The sequence below is a fragment of the Coffea arabica genome, chromosome 2e, assembly GCF_036785885.1.
Source record: "Coffea arabica cultivar ET-39 chromosome 2e, Coffea Arabica ET-39 HiFi, whole genome shotgun sequence".
NCBI lineage: Eukaryota > Viridiplantae > Streptophyta > Magnoliopsida > Gentianales > Rubiaceae > Coffea > Coffea arabica.
The window spans coordinates 75,193,271-75,209,420 of NC_092313.1; the positions used below are offsets into that span (position 1 = coordinate 75,193,271).

Here is a 16,150-nt window from a genome sequence, read left to right on the forward strand (position 1 = left end):
TTTTTGGTACTCTAGACCATCACATGCATGCATAGGCACACATCAATATAATGGTTCAACTTTGGGAGCTCAATTTGGAATAACATATTGCATTAGAGTTGGAAATTAAGTGAGGACTGTATTTGTCTCTATGTGGAACAATATTAAAATGTTTGAATTGCTAAGTGCTAACATAATCAGCTCAAGCATGGGCCAATTCTAGGCGCTCCCCTATAACAAAGAGCGGAAAGTATGTGCAGTTGAGCATCTACAGCCAAGAAAACGTTGACTGAATATTTCCACCCGCGCATGGTTGTTCAGATCATGGAATTTGCTAGCGAAGTTAAGATCATCTCTCAAACACTTCAAAACCAAATAGGGTGCCAAGATTCAAGAGTTAAAGGATCGGGGGAGGACTGGAGGAGTCGTTAGGACTTAACAGTGATCTGTTTTCTAATGTGTTATAAGAACTGCAGGAATTGGTTTTTGACTACTATAATTTGGCATCAATGCAAAAGCTGGTGCAAATTAATGTCGAGACACCTGCATTAGTATGGCAGCCGATAACTCAGTCAAGAATAGCTCAAATCGGTGACAGTCAAATTAGGTTGAGCATAGCTTTTGACTCTTTTCACACTTCACCTAGATTGATTAGTAAATTACCCTCCTTGATGCCTACAAAAAAAAAAAAAAAAAAAAAGAAACTAGCCTCCTTGATCGATATAATTTCCATTCTGAAGTCAAATGTTTTGGTTTTGGGAAGGACCCTTTATATTTTCTATCAATTTGTTGAAGGATACATTTGGTTTTTTCCATTCATTCACCACATTGGACTAGAATCTCATGGGGTTGCAGCCCTTTTACTTCTTCCAGTGGGATAATAAATTGATTGTGTACAATTCTCCATAGAAGTCCTTGCTAGCACCTCCCTCACCAAGATGAACCATCACCTCGTGCAAAAGGGAACTAGACCAAATGAGTTCATATCCTGTTGCAGTTCATCAAAACCTGTTTAATTTGGAAGTGTAGTTATTTACAGCGATGACAAGTTAGTTCCTCAGACAATCTTATTAGGTAAAAACTTCAAAACCATTGCCGATTACTGCGATGTTGGGTTGATAATTGTAGTCATTATTGTGGAAAATGAGACAGCCGCCTTTCACACATCGGATGCCAAGATTTCTGCCGTCAATTCTCAAGTCAAGAATATCATAATTGTAGTTCAAAAAAGAAAGAACAAAAGGAGAATGATATAGGTGGACCAAATTATACAGAATTACTCCTGACAAATGAGTTTCTAATTTTTAATCCAAAACGTACTACTTAGTTTGGTGCACACTAAAATGTTCTTGATCATTGCAGCCTCCACTTTTTTACCAATAAAGACATTCCACTAACTGACAATTGCATATCCCCTCTCAACATTGTCAACACACGTTAGTCTCTTTCTTTGTTTCTCTTTTGTTTCAACATCAACTATTCTTACATTCTAGCTAATGAAAAGACTACATTAAAGTTATGATATTCTCCAAAGGAGATTTAAGTAATTATACTATTAGAGTACTTGTATATTTCCACCTTAGATAGATAGGCTCATGGCATATCCACCTTAGTGATGTGTGCATAGTTATATATATAATTTTTTTTTTGCTGATAAAGTAGTAATTTGTAATCTGTAGTTAGATTGAAACTTGAAAGGGTTTTATATATCTTTCTGTGACATCGTCTCCAACTCTCCACGAGGAAAAGGAATCATTTTCAACAAAAAATATACTGCAACGATTTGATGTATATAGGGTAAAAAGTAATTAAAAAAAATGTTCATGAAAAATGTAAACATTTTTAAGAAAAATAGCTTTTCGAACATGGCCATGAAAAAAACTATTATTTGCCTAGTCTTGGCAATTGGTGGGTGGATAGGTTGATTGTTAAGGGGGTTATTTTGCAGGTTGGAAAGAATTTGGGGGCCATGTAGTAGTTTTTAGTCCAAATCCAAAACAATCTCGGGGCTAAATGTAATTAATACTTACAATTAAAGGGCAAAAAAAAAAGCCCCCAAAAGGGAAAAAAAAAAGGAAAAGAATTTAAAAATAAAATTTTTGCTGATTGGGTGGTTTTAATGACCTTGAATTCAAAGGACGGCGGGACTGCAGGCGTCTCTCTCGTTCACCTGACAGCAATCTCTGTCTCTGGGCAATTCGATGCTTAGACCTTTAAAGACCTCCTCCGTGTGATACTTTCTTAGTCTGGAGAAGGTTGCCGAAGGAAGTGTCATATGTCCTCTCTTCTCCGAAATGCACGTGAACTGTTCGTGAAAATTCCCAAAAGGATTTCTCTTTTCCGAACCTCAACACGCGCCTTACTTCACAACTCGTCATGGCAAAACCACTCTTCTCTTCAAGAACTAGATGTTTCTGTGGAAGACGAAAATGTGGTGTCGTGGACGGCGCAAATATCCCATTTGGAGAGGGAAAACCAGCCAGAGCAAGCAATTGGGCTCTTCAAAACAATGCTTATGAGGGATCAAAAACCAAATTTTGTCACGGTTTTGAGCGTTATACGAGCAATTGGTCAATTGGGTTCCAAAAACATGGCTAGTATGATTCATGGTTTCGCCATAAAATTGGGATGTGATTCAGAACTACCCTTAGTAACGGGACTCCTCGGGGCTTACTCTTCTGGTTGGGATATTGGAGCTGTTAGGATACTGTTTGCTCTGACCCCAAACAAAGATGTAATTTTATGGAGTGCAATGGTTTCGGCGTGTGTAAAGAATGAGGAGTATGTGGAGGCCTTGAATATTTTTAGAAAAATGCAAAGTTGCGGTGTGCAACCAAACCGTGTGAGCATTGTTACTGTGCTTCCCGCATGCGCTAATCTTGGTACTTTGTGGTTAGGGAAAGAAATTCATGGTTTTTCTATTAAAAGAGACTTCTATTCTCATATTAATCTGCAGAATTCACTTGTCGATATGTACGCAAAGTGCAGACTTTGGAGTTACTCAGTGCAAGTTTCCAGCAGCATGCAAACAAAGGATGTTGTTTCTTGGAGGAGTATGATATGCGGATCTATCACGAATGAAAGTCCAGCAAGGACTTTGATTTTGTTCTCGCAGATGCGATCTTCTTGTGTTGAAGTTGATGTCAATACTGTTCGTGTAATAATAGTAGCATCTTCACAGTTGGAGGAGATTAAAGTTGGACTTGGACTACATGGACTTGCTCTGAAGATGGGATACGTGGAAGACATATCGCTCATGACTGCAATTCTTCAAATGTATGCTAACTTTGGGGAAATTGGGTCAGCAAAGACCTTGTTTGATTACCTAGACAATAAAGATCTTATTGCTTGGAGTGCGATGATCGCAGCTTATGTCCAAAATGAACAACCTTTTGATGCTTTCAAAGTGTATAGACAGATGCAATCAGCTGGTGAGAAGCCTAATGAGGTCACTTTTCTTAGTTTACTGCAATCTTGCTCCTCCATGACAGCTCAGGAAATTGGAGAAAGTATACATGCATATCTCTTAAAGGCTGGATATATGTTGAATGCATTTGTGACATCTGCATTAATCGACATGTATTGTAAGTTTGGAAGAACAAGGCAAGGAGTGGCTCTTTTTGATGAAAATCATAGCAGAGATCTTGTATGTTGGAGCTCGATGATCAATGGATATGGGATTAATGGATTGGGAGAGGAGGCTCTTCATTGCTTTTCAAACATGTTGCATTGTGGAGTAAAGCCCAATGATGTGGTTTTCATTTCTCTTCTGGCTGCTTGTAGCCATTGTGGCCTTGAATATGAGGGTTGGAGCTGGTTTTATGCAATGGGAGAGAAATTTGGCATAACTCCAAAACTTGCACATTATGCCTGCATGGTGGATATGCTTAGTCGTCAAGGGAACGTTGAAGAAGCTTTTGAATTCGTGAAGAAGATGCCCATCAATCCTGATAAACGGATATGGGGAGCAATTCTTGCTGGCTGTAGAGAAACTTGTGGATCTTCTGAAGTATCAGAAATAGCAGCCAGGCAACTTCTTAGTTTGGACCCGGAGAATGCCAGTTATCATGTATTTCTATCGAACTTATATGCAGAACAAGGCAGGTGGAAAGAGGCAGCAAAGTTGAGAGAATTGGTGGATTCAAGGGGATTGAAGAAAGAGATCGGTCATAGTATGATTTAATGCACATACATACTGATGGAGGTGATCAAGTCCAGACCTCTGAATTGCACAGGATACATATACATTATAGGTTATTAGCTGGCAATAAAAACTTTTAACATATCGTCTTATCCTTAGTAACTGGCAATAATAATCTTTAACAAATTATCTTATCCTTAGTTAATCTTGAATGTCCCTTAGTTTATTCATTTCGGTTTCCAAAATGCTTCATAACTTATAAGCCCTCCACCATTATGATTTCCAACAGCTAGCTCCTCTGACAATTTTATCACACACACTGTGCATCAATGGAGCAAAGTAACTGACCAACAAATTTATTTGCTCATTAAAGCTTGATTCAACATGAAATGTGACTCATCTAGTAATTAATACTACAATATGTCATAAATTCATCTATTCTCTGCATGAGATAGAGAGAGGGAGAACGTTAATTTTAGCCTCGAAACGTGAATTAAGTTTCAACATCCCAGCATAAATTGTCATAATGCATGCAACAGAAACTGATGTCCAGCCTCCTTTGCATAAGAAGCAGGGATGGCAGAACAATTCTTTTTTCTCTTCTGTAATGGGAGGAACACTTGAAGTACTTCTTGTTAGTGCTGAAGGCATTAGGCACACTAACATAGTAGGTAATCTTTTTTAGGAGACATGAACATAAAAGTTTAATAGTTCTGATTAACTTTTTTTCTTGATAATATTGAGCTTTACAACAATAGTGGAGTTTTGAACCTTTTGAGCTTATGATTCTTGGACAGGGAAACCAACCTACTATGTAATTCTTGAGTGCAGAGATCAAGTTCACCAAAGTAAAACATCTAGAGGTACAATTTTCTGGTAGGTTTTTCCAGATTTTTAGCCTTCCATTCCACAGAGACGATGTTTCTTGATTTGTCCTGATGTAGAAGTTCAGTGCTGCAGGTCACGAAGAAGTTTTCTGGAACGAAAAATTTACATTTGACTTGCCAGAGCGGGGAACGGACGACGAGATCTACCTCAAACTTAAAATCATGGATGAAGAATTTTTCTCACGTGGTGCATTTGTAGGCCAAACAACGTACAGAAAATTCAACTGCCTGGAAAACAATTTCCTAAAATTTTGCACTCTACCCCATGATTCTCATTAGTTCTTCTTTTTAAGCTTCTCTTGTTTCAACAATGACCAAGTTAAATCAATATAACTTTCCAAGTCTATGTTATATTGCACCATGAGGAAAAAATGATTATACCATCAGAAACTACTAAATTATATGTATTACTAAGTCATCCTATTTTGCATACCACATGTAGTGACCTGTTAATTATATGTGCTAATTTGCTGTTCTTTAGTATCTTCCTCAAAGGTATAATCGTGGAGGGGAAAGACAAAGGAATCATAGAAGTGAAACCAGCTCCATACAATGTTGTTCTTGATGATGACACTTTTAAAGGGCAGATAAGTATCGGACTCAAATACTCTGCAAATGCTGCAAATGTAAGTAATAAATACATGCATGCACTCGTATTATATGTATATGTATCTATCTTCATTTGCATGAAAATCTACCTAGTGAATTCAGCATTTACACTACCTGAATCACCTGGGATTCACTCTAAGTACTGCTATTACTGGTACATTTTTCAGCCTAAAATACAACAAATAGAGAGAAGGCAAGGTGAAGCGGATGAGAATGGAGAGAAGGGATCAGTTGGCCTCTCCATATGCAGTTCTATAGCAACTTTCTGGCGAAATCCCTGGTGGAGGTTCTTGTTTCGCTCTAAGAAGTCAAAATCCAGAGAGAAACAGAAGCGAAACTAATTAGGGCGTTGCCATGCTTTGGAATCCAGCTTAATCATGTGATGCACCAAGTCAAGGAGAAAATTATACACGCTAAACTCCTAAAGGATCTGATTTTGTGTCCATGTTTTAGATCCATTAACAATCAGATCAGCTAATGCTTTCCTCAGGAGGGGAAAAAATTTGCTAAGGCTTTAAATGTCTGTTTATTATTCCGAAAAGGGAAAATAACCTGTTTCATCCTTCACATTTCGCAAAAATATTCTTTTCGTCCCTCACTTTTAAAATGAAGCAAATTCGTCCCTGACATTTAAAAATTAAAGCTATTACACCGCAACGGATCTTCTGTACCACACCCTGTCTCACATCCTGTCCCACTCCTTAAAATCTCACCAAGTGTCCCTTAATAAACCAAACCCTCAAACAACTCAACTCAGACCATATTAAGTTAATTAATCGATTAACCGGACAAAGAAATTTAATCTCTTTAACCAATATAACCAAAACCAAGAAAAATAAAAACTCTTTAACCAAAATCACAATTTTTCAACGGAAAAAAACCCTAAAATATTAAAAAACCTCTGTCCGAGTTCATCATCTTCACCATTCAGCTTTGACGAAATATTCACGGATAAAACTTCGAAGCTCTTCCCAGAGGTGAGAAACAAGTTATTTCTTAAAAACCTTGGTGGGGTTCTTCGAAGCTCTTCGCAGGCCAATTTGATGTGACTTGCTAAGCTTAGGCACTTGATCTAGTTTTCAGCTTCAAATTGGTCTGTTGATACACACCTTTGAATTAGTTTTGCTATATCCTCAATTGCAGGGAAGAAGTAAGAAATTGGTTATATTCTCTAGTGTCTCTGTTTTAGTGTTTTGGAACTTAGGTGTAGATGATTTTGGGAGGGTAACAAGTTTGCGTTTATCTTTTGCTGATTGAGGGAATTTTTCTTCTAATTTGCAGCTTCCAGTCTGAATGTTTCATCTGTTAAATTGTCTGAAAATTCGGTATCCAAGTAAGGAAAACCTTGATTAATTATTTAATCTTATATATATTAGTTTGATAATTTACAATTATAATTCAATATATTTGCTAACTTTGGGTCTGTTTTTGTAGGCGCAAGAACTTGAAAATAATGATGATTCTGATCAACAAGTTGTTGAAAATGGGAAAATTGAATGAAGATGCTTATGAAGAAATGGAGGACAAGACTGTGGGATTGCGCTCATGGATTAATTAGACCTTTAAGTGGAATAATACTTTGTGCTTATACTTATTGATTTTGATATTTTTGTTCAAATATCTGTTAATAAACGTTCTTCTGACGAAACTGTAGAACATGAGATATATTAGTTGAGCTGCCCTGGATTCTTGATGCATACAAGAAATCGTCTTTTGAATGTTCCTCAGCTTTGCATTTGTTTAACCATACAATAAGAAAACCCAGATTTTTGTTTGGCTTTTAGATTAATTTTGTAACTTGAGTAGACAGAAATTAGAGAAAACCAGCAAAATAAAGCTGCATTTTCGTTCCTTTTTTTTTTCTTCTTCTTTAATGTTTGAGCTACCACGCTATTTTTTCAATGTCAGTAAGATTTTGCATCGGACTTTATTCTGCAGGAGAGAGGCTTGTCTTAAGATTGATCCTTAGACTCACAAGTCAAACAACTAAAGCTTATAACCTTACCAAGGTACTCCGAAAACTTGTTCTCTGATTCTAAACAACTCGGGACCAATCTCGTATTTGACTGTTGACACCAAATTGTATATATAATCCGTATAACAATGCTGAAATTCCCGAAACATGTCCATAAACCAGGCCCTGTACACCTTTGCACCCTTCTCTTTAGCACATTGAGCCATCCAACTCACAGACTGGCTCTCATGGTCAAACATATTCAACAGCCTCTTGTTCGAATGGGAAGGATAAGATTCAGCAACAATTTAAATGCAGATCCTCTACTAATAGTAAAAACAAGTACAAACTCATTCTCAAGAATGTTCAAGTAATCCATAATTTTGGTTTTAATATCATGCTCCACAGTACCTTCCTCTGCACCCCAATGAAGTACATGATTGCTCAAATTTGCAGTAATTTCCTTTAAGCTAAATATAGATGAATCCCAATACTGTAGCGTTTGAAAACAAGAAAACAACCCGTACAAAGTCAATTCTCAAATGGTCAATTGTTTCTCAACATTGGAACTTTGGGTACAAAGTCAAGAACCAACAAGAAGGCTTCATTAAAGCCAGGAATGGATTCTTCAATGCAAAATGTCCTTTCAGACAAAAGAGTAGTTGCCCTCAAGAATTCCTTCTGGGCATTAAGCCTTGCAAGAGATATTGACCTTCCCAAGCAGCCATCTTGATTCAAAGACTCAGAGTGAATTTCATGTGTTTTTACGAAGTGACCCATCTTCAGAAGCCTCCTCGAGAGCCTCCCTTAGTTTGTTCTCCGGCGAATTCTTGAGAGTTGATGGCTCTGCCTTACCCCACTCCTCCTCCTCCTCCACGCAAGAACCTTTTCCTCTCCTGCTCTTCTTGTCCATCATCAAGGTTGCACAGAATGATATAGGCTTCCATAGTCTCAGATGCAGTAACACGAATCAGTTCCAGTTGACTGCAAAAACCTATCATCATATCAGATACCCCTGCAGTATTAGGGAAAAAGTTACAAGCTTTACATGATTGAAGCTTCATTATGCATAACATTCTGCAAATAAGAGATTACAATTATCTAAGTTACATAATTTTCATAAACATTGAACTTTGTAAACAGTAACAATGAAGTGAATGAATACATAAACCCTGTAACTAGTCACACTAATGCATGTCAAGATGGCACCTCTATCCATATAGACCAAAACCAGAAAACCATTTGAGAAAACAGTGATCACACATGTTTCTTGGCTTTAATTCATAGTTACAGAATAAAAAAAAGGGCTTTTTTTTTAATCAAGATTATGAATCAAAGACCATCCATTCATTGTTGACCAATAATAACTTGTTTCTCACCTCTGGGAAGAGCTTCGAAGTTTTATCCGTGAATATTTCGTCAAAGCTGAATGGTGAAGATGATGAACTCGGACAGAGGTTTTTTAATATTTTAGGGTTTTTTTCCGTTGAAAAATTGTGATTTTGGTTAAAGAGTTTTTATTTTTCTTGGTTTTGGTTATATTGGTTAAAGAGATTAAATTTCTTTGTCCGGTTAATCGATTAATTAACTTAATATGGTCTGAGTTGAGTTGTTTGAGGGTTTGGTTTATTAAGGGACACTTGGCGAGATTTTAAGGAGTGGGACAGGATGTGAGACAGGGTGTGGTACAGAAGATCCGTTGCGCTATTACACCCCTGAACCTAATTTTCAATCTGAATCAAACCATTCAATAACCCAGTAATAAATTTCGAAAATAGAATTGATAGATAACTCGATCAATTTCATCATATTCACAGGACATTTATTAAATCAAAAAAAATAAAAATTATAACATGAAAGACCATTCTTTGTCTTGGAATAGTAGAGTTTTTTTTTGGGTAAATCTTTTCATACACTGTTAGTATATCGACTTGCGAATCTAGATGTGTATCATAAATACAAAATTTGATATTTAAATTTAAATTGAAATGATATGCGATACATAAGACCGTCAGTGTATACAATGATAATATAGGAAAGATTAATCTTTCTTTTTTATGTTATAATTTTTACTTTTTATTTTTGGGTTCACTAAATTTTACATGAATATCAAGTTGAGTTAACTAAGTAATTTATCAATTAGACCCCTAAATTTTGTAATCAGGTTGATTGGTGGTTTGATTCAGATTGAAATTTGGGGATGTAAGAACTTCAGTTTTTAAATGTCAAGGACGAAATTGCTTCCTTTTAAAAGTGAAGGATGAAAAAAATATTTTTGTGAAATGTGAAGGATGAAACCGATCATTTTCCCTTCCGAAAAATAGTGTCATAATTACTTGGACAAGTTCTTCTTGCTTTCGGTCAACTGTGTTGCAGCATATTCAATCTAGTAGTGAATAGAAGTTTCTAATGCTCCCTCTTTTTGGTCTACTCCTTTCTCTTTTTTTTTTTTTTTTTTTTTTTTTTTTTTTTTAATTTTTGGTTAGAAGTTCACAATCGATAATATCTTAAATTGAGGCCTTGTTGGATAACTCTAATTAATGCTGAAAATTAACTCTTTGAATTCAGCATGTCTGTTGTCTCACCACTTAATGTGTTAAATGCTGCTTAATTTGTGTACAACTTTTCAATCGAAAATTTTTCACTGAATTTTCTAAATTGACTACATATATTACTATAACTCTCGCACATATAGCACGCTCTCATGCATGCTCTTGCACAAAAAAACACATTTGTATTCTTTCTATTTAACACACGCGCTCGCGCAGACAAATATGCATTCTCACGCACAAGTATGCATCACTTCTGAATTGTTTTATTATTTTTTCTCTTTTTCACATACACGCATTTTTCTTCCTCTCTAAACACACAAATAAAGGCAATTTTTTTAAAAGATAAAATATAATAATATTTTTGCAATACTTTAATTCAGTATTATAATTCTTATTAAACTTAATCAATGGGGATTTAGCAAGTCAGAAATCTGGTAACTGGTAAGATTCCAGATGAGATTGCAAGATTAGCAACATAGTAATGGGCCTAAAAGGCCACTGGCCCATCATATGGTTGTTCAGGGAAAGCATGGGCTTCCTTCCCCAAGAAATGGAAACGCACCTAAACCGAATGGGAGACCCCCACATCGTCGTCAGGACTTTATAGCAGTCTTGATGAAGCTAGAGTTTCAGAACTGTTCCCGCTTTCTTTAGAACCTAAATCAAGAAATTCAGAGGAAAAAATTACTGAAAAAAGAAATATGAGCGTTATAGAATATCTAACAGAACATATTTGTAAAATAAAATGAGTGACTCTGAAGATAACTTCACCTGTCTCTCAGATTTTGAAATAGAAAAAATAAGTAATAAACTTGACTAAATGTGTCAAATTTCTGAATCGTTAAAAGCTTTAATTATGATTAGCCCTTTGTTCATCTCCTTAACTACGTCCATTGAGATCAAATTATTTATTTAAATTCATTAACTATTTGTTCTATATTTAGATTTTGTTAAATTCATCCGATCAAGGATAAACTCTATGAGTATTTTATACCTTACATTGAGAATTAAAACCCGAAAGAACCCAAATATTATTTTCCTTCGTGGCAACCCCTGTCAAACGAAAGGAGGGGGGAAAAAAAACCCCAGTAAACAGCAATGGGTAGTTGACTTGATCTCAATAATCAAAATGAGTTTTCTTGTTAAATTTCCTTCTTCTTCTTCTTGTTCTTGCCTTCCTCTTTTCATATGGTTTCCCCATTTCCTTTCTCCAGCCCCTGTCTTGCTTTGATTTGCAGTCCATGAGAAGATGCATGCATTTGCTTCTAAAGAACCATTATTCATTTGACCTCAATGATTTGGATGTATAAAAATAATTAAGCATCATATAATTCACACGTTCACGAATTTGTTGAAGTGCCATGCACGTCTACTATCATGACGGACCAGTTTGACACTTTTTTTTTTTCTTCTTCTTTTTGGTAGGTAAACATCATTATTGCCTAATGGGTGTTTACTATTACTATTACTGATTTTACTCAGCCAGGTGACAGTGTTTAACCACCACAGGCACAGTACTAGGGATTCATCATTCATGGGCTAAACTTCTAACAACTCTCAGCTTCTTTTCTTTTTTTTTTTTGGTTTCTGTTTCTTTTCTTGGTTATAGTATTCAGTATAGGATTTTCTGGTTAATGCATTAACAATTTACTTGAGGCTTGTTAAGATGCATCTTCTAAGTGAGACTCACAAATGGTTTGAAAAGGGACTAAATCAATGCAAGAATCGACCAATTTGCAACATGCATGCACCTACTCTACTCTTAGGAGTGCGTTTGATAAAATTGAAATATGAAATCTGAATCTATTAAGTTATTAAATTGTAAATACTGTAATTCTAACATTTGAATGCATTCACTTATCACTTATTTTTTGGAATAAGTTTTGCCTACGCAATTCAGACGTGTTTAATCAATGTACATAATTAATTAAGATGTTCTATTTTTTATTATTATCAGATACGTTCGAACATGTTAAGATCTGAATTTCATTAAGTGTTAAATTGGGTTGGTTATCAACCAGTATCTAACAAATGTGATGAACAATTTATAAAGGTCTAACAAATTCGACGAATAAATGATTAGTAAAAGTTAGAAGTCTTGACGTGAAAAAAAAAAAGGTTAGAAGTCTTGTTGGTTTAGTTACTGCTCTGCACTTCGATGTAGCACAAATGTGAAAGTATAGTTGGCTTTTGTATACATTATTCTACAATAAGTTTGCAGATTAGTCCAAGTATTTTGATGTTTCTCGAGTACATGATAACAGCAGAATATGTGGTTTCCACTTATATATAACACAGTTCAGTGAGAATAGTTACATTTTAAACATTCTCTTGAAATGTTTAACAGTAGAAGCACAAGGCATAGGAGTCTAGCCAGTGGGCCTAATCACGGTCGATAAAAACTTTAAAAGATGCACAGTACTGCTCCACAACTCCTTGTTGATTGTTCCTTAATCATTACCTAATTATGGGCGGCCAACCGCAAAGGGTCCCTGACAGGCCGCCTTTATGTATTATGCCCGTCAAAATTTGGATTATCATAATCCACATTCTTCTATCTAAGGTGATAAAATAATGTGATATTCTCTATTTTAAGTCTATTTCAATCTACCATATAACTATATCCCAACATCCCTTGATTAGTGATGTAGTCCTGAGCTCTTGGTTCAGGTCCTAATCCTGATGAGTACTACATTTTTAAACTCCGGATGAGTCCTTATCGAGTCATCTATGTTATAACTAGAGGTAACTCTATAGAAACAGCAATCTTCTGGGCTGTTTGAGACAGCTTTGATTTATTCCTCAACTTCACATATCTTCATCAATGACCCAGATATATGTATATATATCTGGTTTTTCTCATGAATGAAGTTGATGAAATTGGCCTTTTTGCTTGAGGTAAATGAGATGTTTCTTTTCTTTTTCTTTTTTTGTTTGTGGGGTGGGGGGGAAGAAATAAAGGTTGGGACTTTGGACTTGGGAGGGAACTGTTTCAAAACGGCATTCACTCAGCAAAGCCAACAGCTATAGCCATCGTTTTCAAAGCAGCATCAATTCTTCAAATTCAAATCATCAGCCAAACCATTAAAGGTAGCATAAAAGAATGGTTTTACCGTTGCTTTTTTCTCTTCCAGCCGTTATCTTCAAAATTTTTAAACCACCAGTATGTTGGCTTCTGTTTCTCCCAAGTCATGCTTGGTCTCCTTGGATGACTTGCTACTTTGTCAAGAAAGTTGCTGCATGTTCAGTGTGATCAGTGAATAATTTCAAAGTTAAGCTAAGAAAAAGACACAGCAGATTCTTTTTTTTTTTCCTTTTTCTTTTTCTGGAAAGCAATATATGAAATGCTTTTGTCTTGGAACTCAAGAATTCTAACATTTTGAAGTCAGTTCCCGGTAGATTTAGTTTCATAAAAAATGCATCCTCTCTTCAAGTACTTTTGCCTGAAATTGAGTTTACAACCTTGACATCTGCAGCAGCAGTCTAGATAAAGGGGGAAGACAAGGGATCAAATGGATAGCGCGGGTAATTCGGATGAAACTTGTGATCTGGGATATCAACCTTCACAATCTTCTTTAGATCAGAATGATCAATCATCGTCAACCGAAGCCACCAGCTTTTCGTTGCAGAGTGGCTATTCTTTCTGCAGAACTAACTCAGACGTCTCAGCCTTCTCTGAACCTACAGATGACAACAGCAGCACCTTTTCGGAGACCCCCTCTCCCTTATGTTGGCCAGGAATGAAATCTCCCAAAACTCCTGTGCTTTCAAAACTAGTAATGCAGCAACAAAACCCTGCTGCAGATGATGAGACAGAGACTGAAGATTTAGGTGGGTTCTGCAAGATTGATTCTTTTCCGTCCCTTTTCTTTTTGGTTTCCCTAGTTTCCTAACGGTGTTCGAAATACTTGTAGAGCTTGACATGATGAAGGAAAGATTTTCGAAGCTGCTATTAGGCCAAGACATGTCCGGAAGTGGGAAAGGTGTCAGCACTGCTGTGGCAGTATCAAATTCCATAACAAATCTTTATGGTACTGCTATGTTAAACGCTCCTGTAGTTGGGCCAGATTGTACTTCTATTACTTCAATTCTGATGCATGTTTTATTTTTCTGATTTAGTATCTCAATTTTGTTTACACCGTGCAGCTTCTATATTTGGTCACCATCTACGATTAGAACCATTACATCCTGATAAGAAATTGATGTGGAAGAGAGAAATGAATTGCTTTTTATCCATCTGTGACCACATAGTAGAATTTGTTCCAGCATTACATGATTTACAAGATGGGACTGCTGTTGAGGTGACGTCTCTGTTCTTTTAGTTTTTATTTTTTGTTTCATTTATTTATTTATTTATTTTTGGTATTGGTTACTGGGCAAAGGTTAGGCAGAACAGGGGCTGATGATCTTTGTTCCTCCAGGCTAGTATAGGCATTGAAGGTTGGCACTACCATTACCATTAGGCCAAGACCTTTGGCCTCAATAATGTCATCTATGGATTCCCCTCTTTTACGCTAACCAATCTGGTTCTTTGCATGTTTAATTAATTAACATGATGGGTATATGATCAACTTTCAGGTGATGACTAGTAGACCGAGGTCAGACATCAGCGTCAACCTTCCTGCACTGAGAAAACTTGATGCATTGCTCCTGGTAAAGACTGCTACTGTCTGTCTGCTGTTATAATCAACATTGATCTTTGAAAAATGACCCAAATTTTCTGTTTTGTGTCAAATCTGATAGCTGAATTGATGTTGCGTGACAGGAAGTATTGGACAGCTTTGAGGAAACTGAATTTTGGTATGCTGAACAGGGAAGCATGTCAGGAAAGTCGCGGTCTGGGTCATTTAGGAGGATTCCTGCTCCTCAGCGCAAAGAAGAAAAATGGTGGCTACCAGTCCCATGTGTTCCTTCTGGAGGCCTCTCTGAGAAGTCAAGGAAGCACCTGCGCCACAAGCGTGATTGTGCCAACCAAATACACAAAGCTGCCAAGGCTCTTAATAATAGCATTCTTGCTGAAATGGAGATCCCTGATTCCTACATGGCATCACTTCCTAAGGTAGTCATATTATAAATCAGATGAAGCTACTGCAATTCTTTAACGGTAATATGACAATAATAGTCAGCTGTCTAACTGTATTTTCTGTGTATCAATGCTCTACTCAGAGTGGAAAAGCAATTGTTGGAGATGCAGTTTACCGCTATATGTGCAATGGGGAGAAATTTACACCTGACTTGCTTCTGAACTGCCTTAATCTGGGCTCTGAACATGAAGCACTCGAGTTCGCAGATAAGATTGAAGCTTCAATGTACACATGGAGGCGTAAAGCATGCAGCATGACACACTCGAAATCATCATGGGACCTGGTTAAAGACTTCATGTCTGATATCGATCGGACGGACAAGAATCATATCCTAGCAGAACGAGCTGAGAGTCTGTTGTTCTGCTTAAAGCAAAGATATCCTGAGCTTTCCCAAACATCATTGGACGCAAGCAAGATTCAGCACAACAGAGTATGTATCTCCAAAATCCACATTTGTCCTTCCCAAAACATTATACCAGTTTCTTGTTTTTTATAATGATCTTGTTTACATTCAGGATGTAGGGAAAGCTATCCTGGAGAGTTACTCTAGAGTATTGGAAGGTTTGGCCTTCAACGTTGTTGCTTGGATTGAGGATGTCCTATTTGTGGACAAAACCACACGAAACCAAGATCAGTAGGATCATATTGACGGGGTGTTATCAAAAGCCGAACTCAGTTTCTGTCAAGCTGCACATTTGCGAACAGCAAGAAAGGATCTTTTTGACTGACAGCTACAATAGGAGAAAATCAGTTCATTATATCAATAACTAGCTAGTAATGCTAAGATGTCAATCACTCTTAAATGCAGTCTCGATTCTGATTTATGACCCAAGATTTATTACCAATCCCAGCAGTCTATGATTTGTGCTCTTCAGAATTTACTTTCATTTTGTGATTATACTGCTACGACTTTAGGGAATGGAACTCGCTAGCTAATTAGATAT

At 36.6% G+C, this 16,150-nt stretch overlaps 3 protein-coding genes and 2 long non-coding RNA genes across 10 annotated transcripts; 4 read left to right on the forward strand and 1 right to left on the reverse strand.

The window, feature by feature from the left end:
• Window positions 1–1,914: 1,914 nt before the first annotated feature.
• LOC140037101 (pentatricopeptide repeat-containing protein At4g33990-like) lies at window positions 1,915–5,435 on the forward strand. Of its 6 annotated transcripts, none has more exons than XM_072081155.1 (3): window positions 1,915–4,232; window positions 4,918–4,996; window positions 5,081–5,435. In XM_072081155.1, exon 1 carries the CDS (start codon window positions 2,255–2,257, stop codon window positions 4,160–4,162), a length of 1,908 nt encoding a protein of 635 aa, XP_071937256.1. In that variant the 5' UTR covers window positions 1,915–2,254; the 3' UTR covers window positions 4,163–4,232; window positions 4,918–4,996; window positions 5,081–5,435. The 6 variants fall into 6 exon arrangements, with proteins under 6 accessions (XP_071937256.1, XP_071937258.1, XP_071937259.1 ...); XM_072081157.1 differs by having other exon boundaries at window positions 4,918–4,983; window positions 5,073–5,435; XM_072081158.1 differs by having other exon boundaries at window positions 1,915–4,183; window positions 5,073–5,435.
• LOC113729498 (16 kDa phloem protein 1) lies at window positions 4,647–5,957 on the forward strand. The gene is made up of 5 exons (XM_027253789.1): window positions 4,647–4,791; window positions 4,918–4,983; window positions 5,081–5,216; window positions 5,489–5,633; window positions 5,784–5,957. The coding sequence occupies exons 1-5, from the start codon at window positions 4,647–4,649 to the stop codon at window positions 5,955–5,957; spliced, it is 666 nt and encodes a 221-aa protein (XP_027109590.1).
• A 643-nt stretch (window positions 5,958–6,600) lies between these two features.
• Window positions 6,601–7,330, forward strand: LOC140037102 (uncharacterized). Its single transcript, XR_011841063.1, has 3 exons — window positions 6,601–6,766; window positions 6,898–6,949; window positions 7,051–7,330. It is a non-coding gene; the product is annotated as an uncharacterized lncRNA (long non-coding RNA).
• Window positions 7,331–7,866: 536 nt separating this feature from the next.
• LOC140037103 (uncharacterized) lies at window positions 7,867–9,271 on the reverse strand. The gene is made up of 2 exons (XR_011841064.1): window positions 8,950–9,271; window positions 7,867–8,585 (listed from the first exon to the last, which is right to left on the reverse strand). It is a non-coding gene; the product is annotated as an uncharacterized lncRNA (long non-coding RNA).
• Window positions 9,272–13,324: 4,053 nt separating this feature from the next.
• LOC113733181 (rop guanine nucleotide exchange factor 3-like) lies at window positions 13,325–16,083 on the forward strand. The gene is made up of 7 exons (XM_027259393.2): window positions 13,325–13,953; window positions 14,037–14,153; window positions 14,269–14,423; window positions 14,701–14,775; window positions 14,888–15,181; window positions 15,289–15,636; window positions 15,722–16,083. Exons 1-7 carry the CDS (start codon window positions 13,635–13,637, stop codon window positions 15,842–15,844), a joined length of 1,431 nt encoding a protein of 476 aa, XP_027115194.1. The 5' UTR covers window positions 13,325–13,634; the 3' UTR covers window positions 15,845–16,083.
• The last annotated feature ends 67 nt before the right edge of the window (window positions 16,084–16,150 follow it).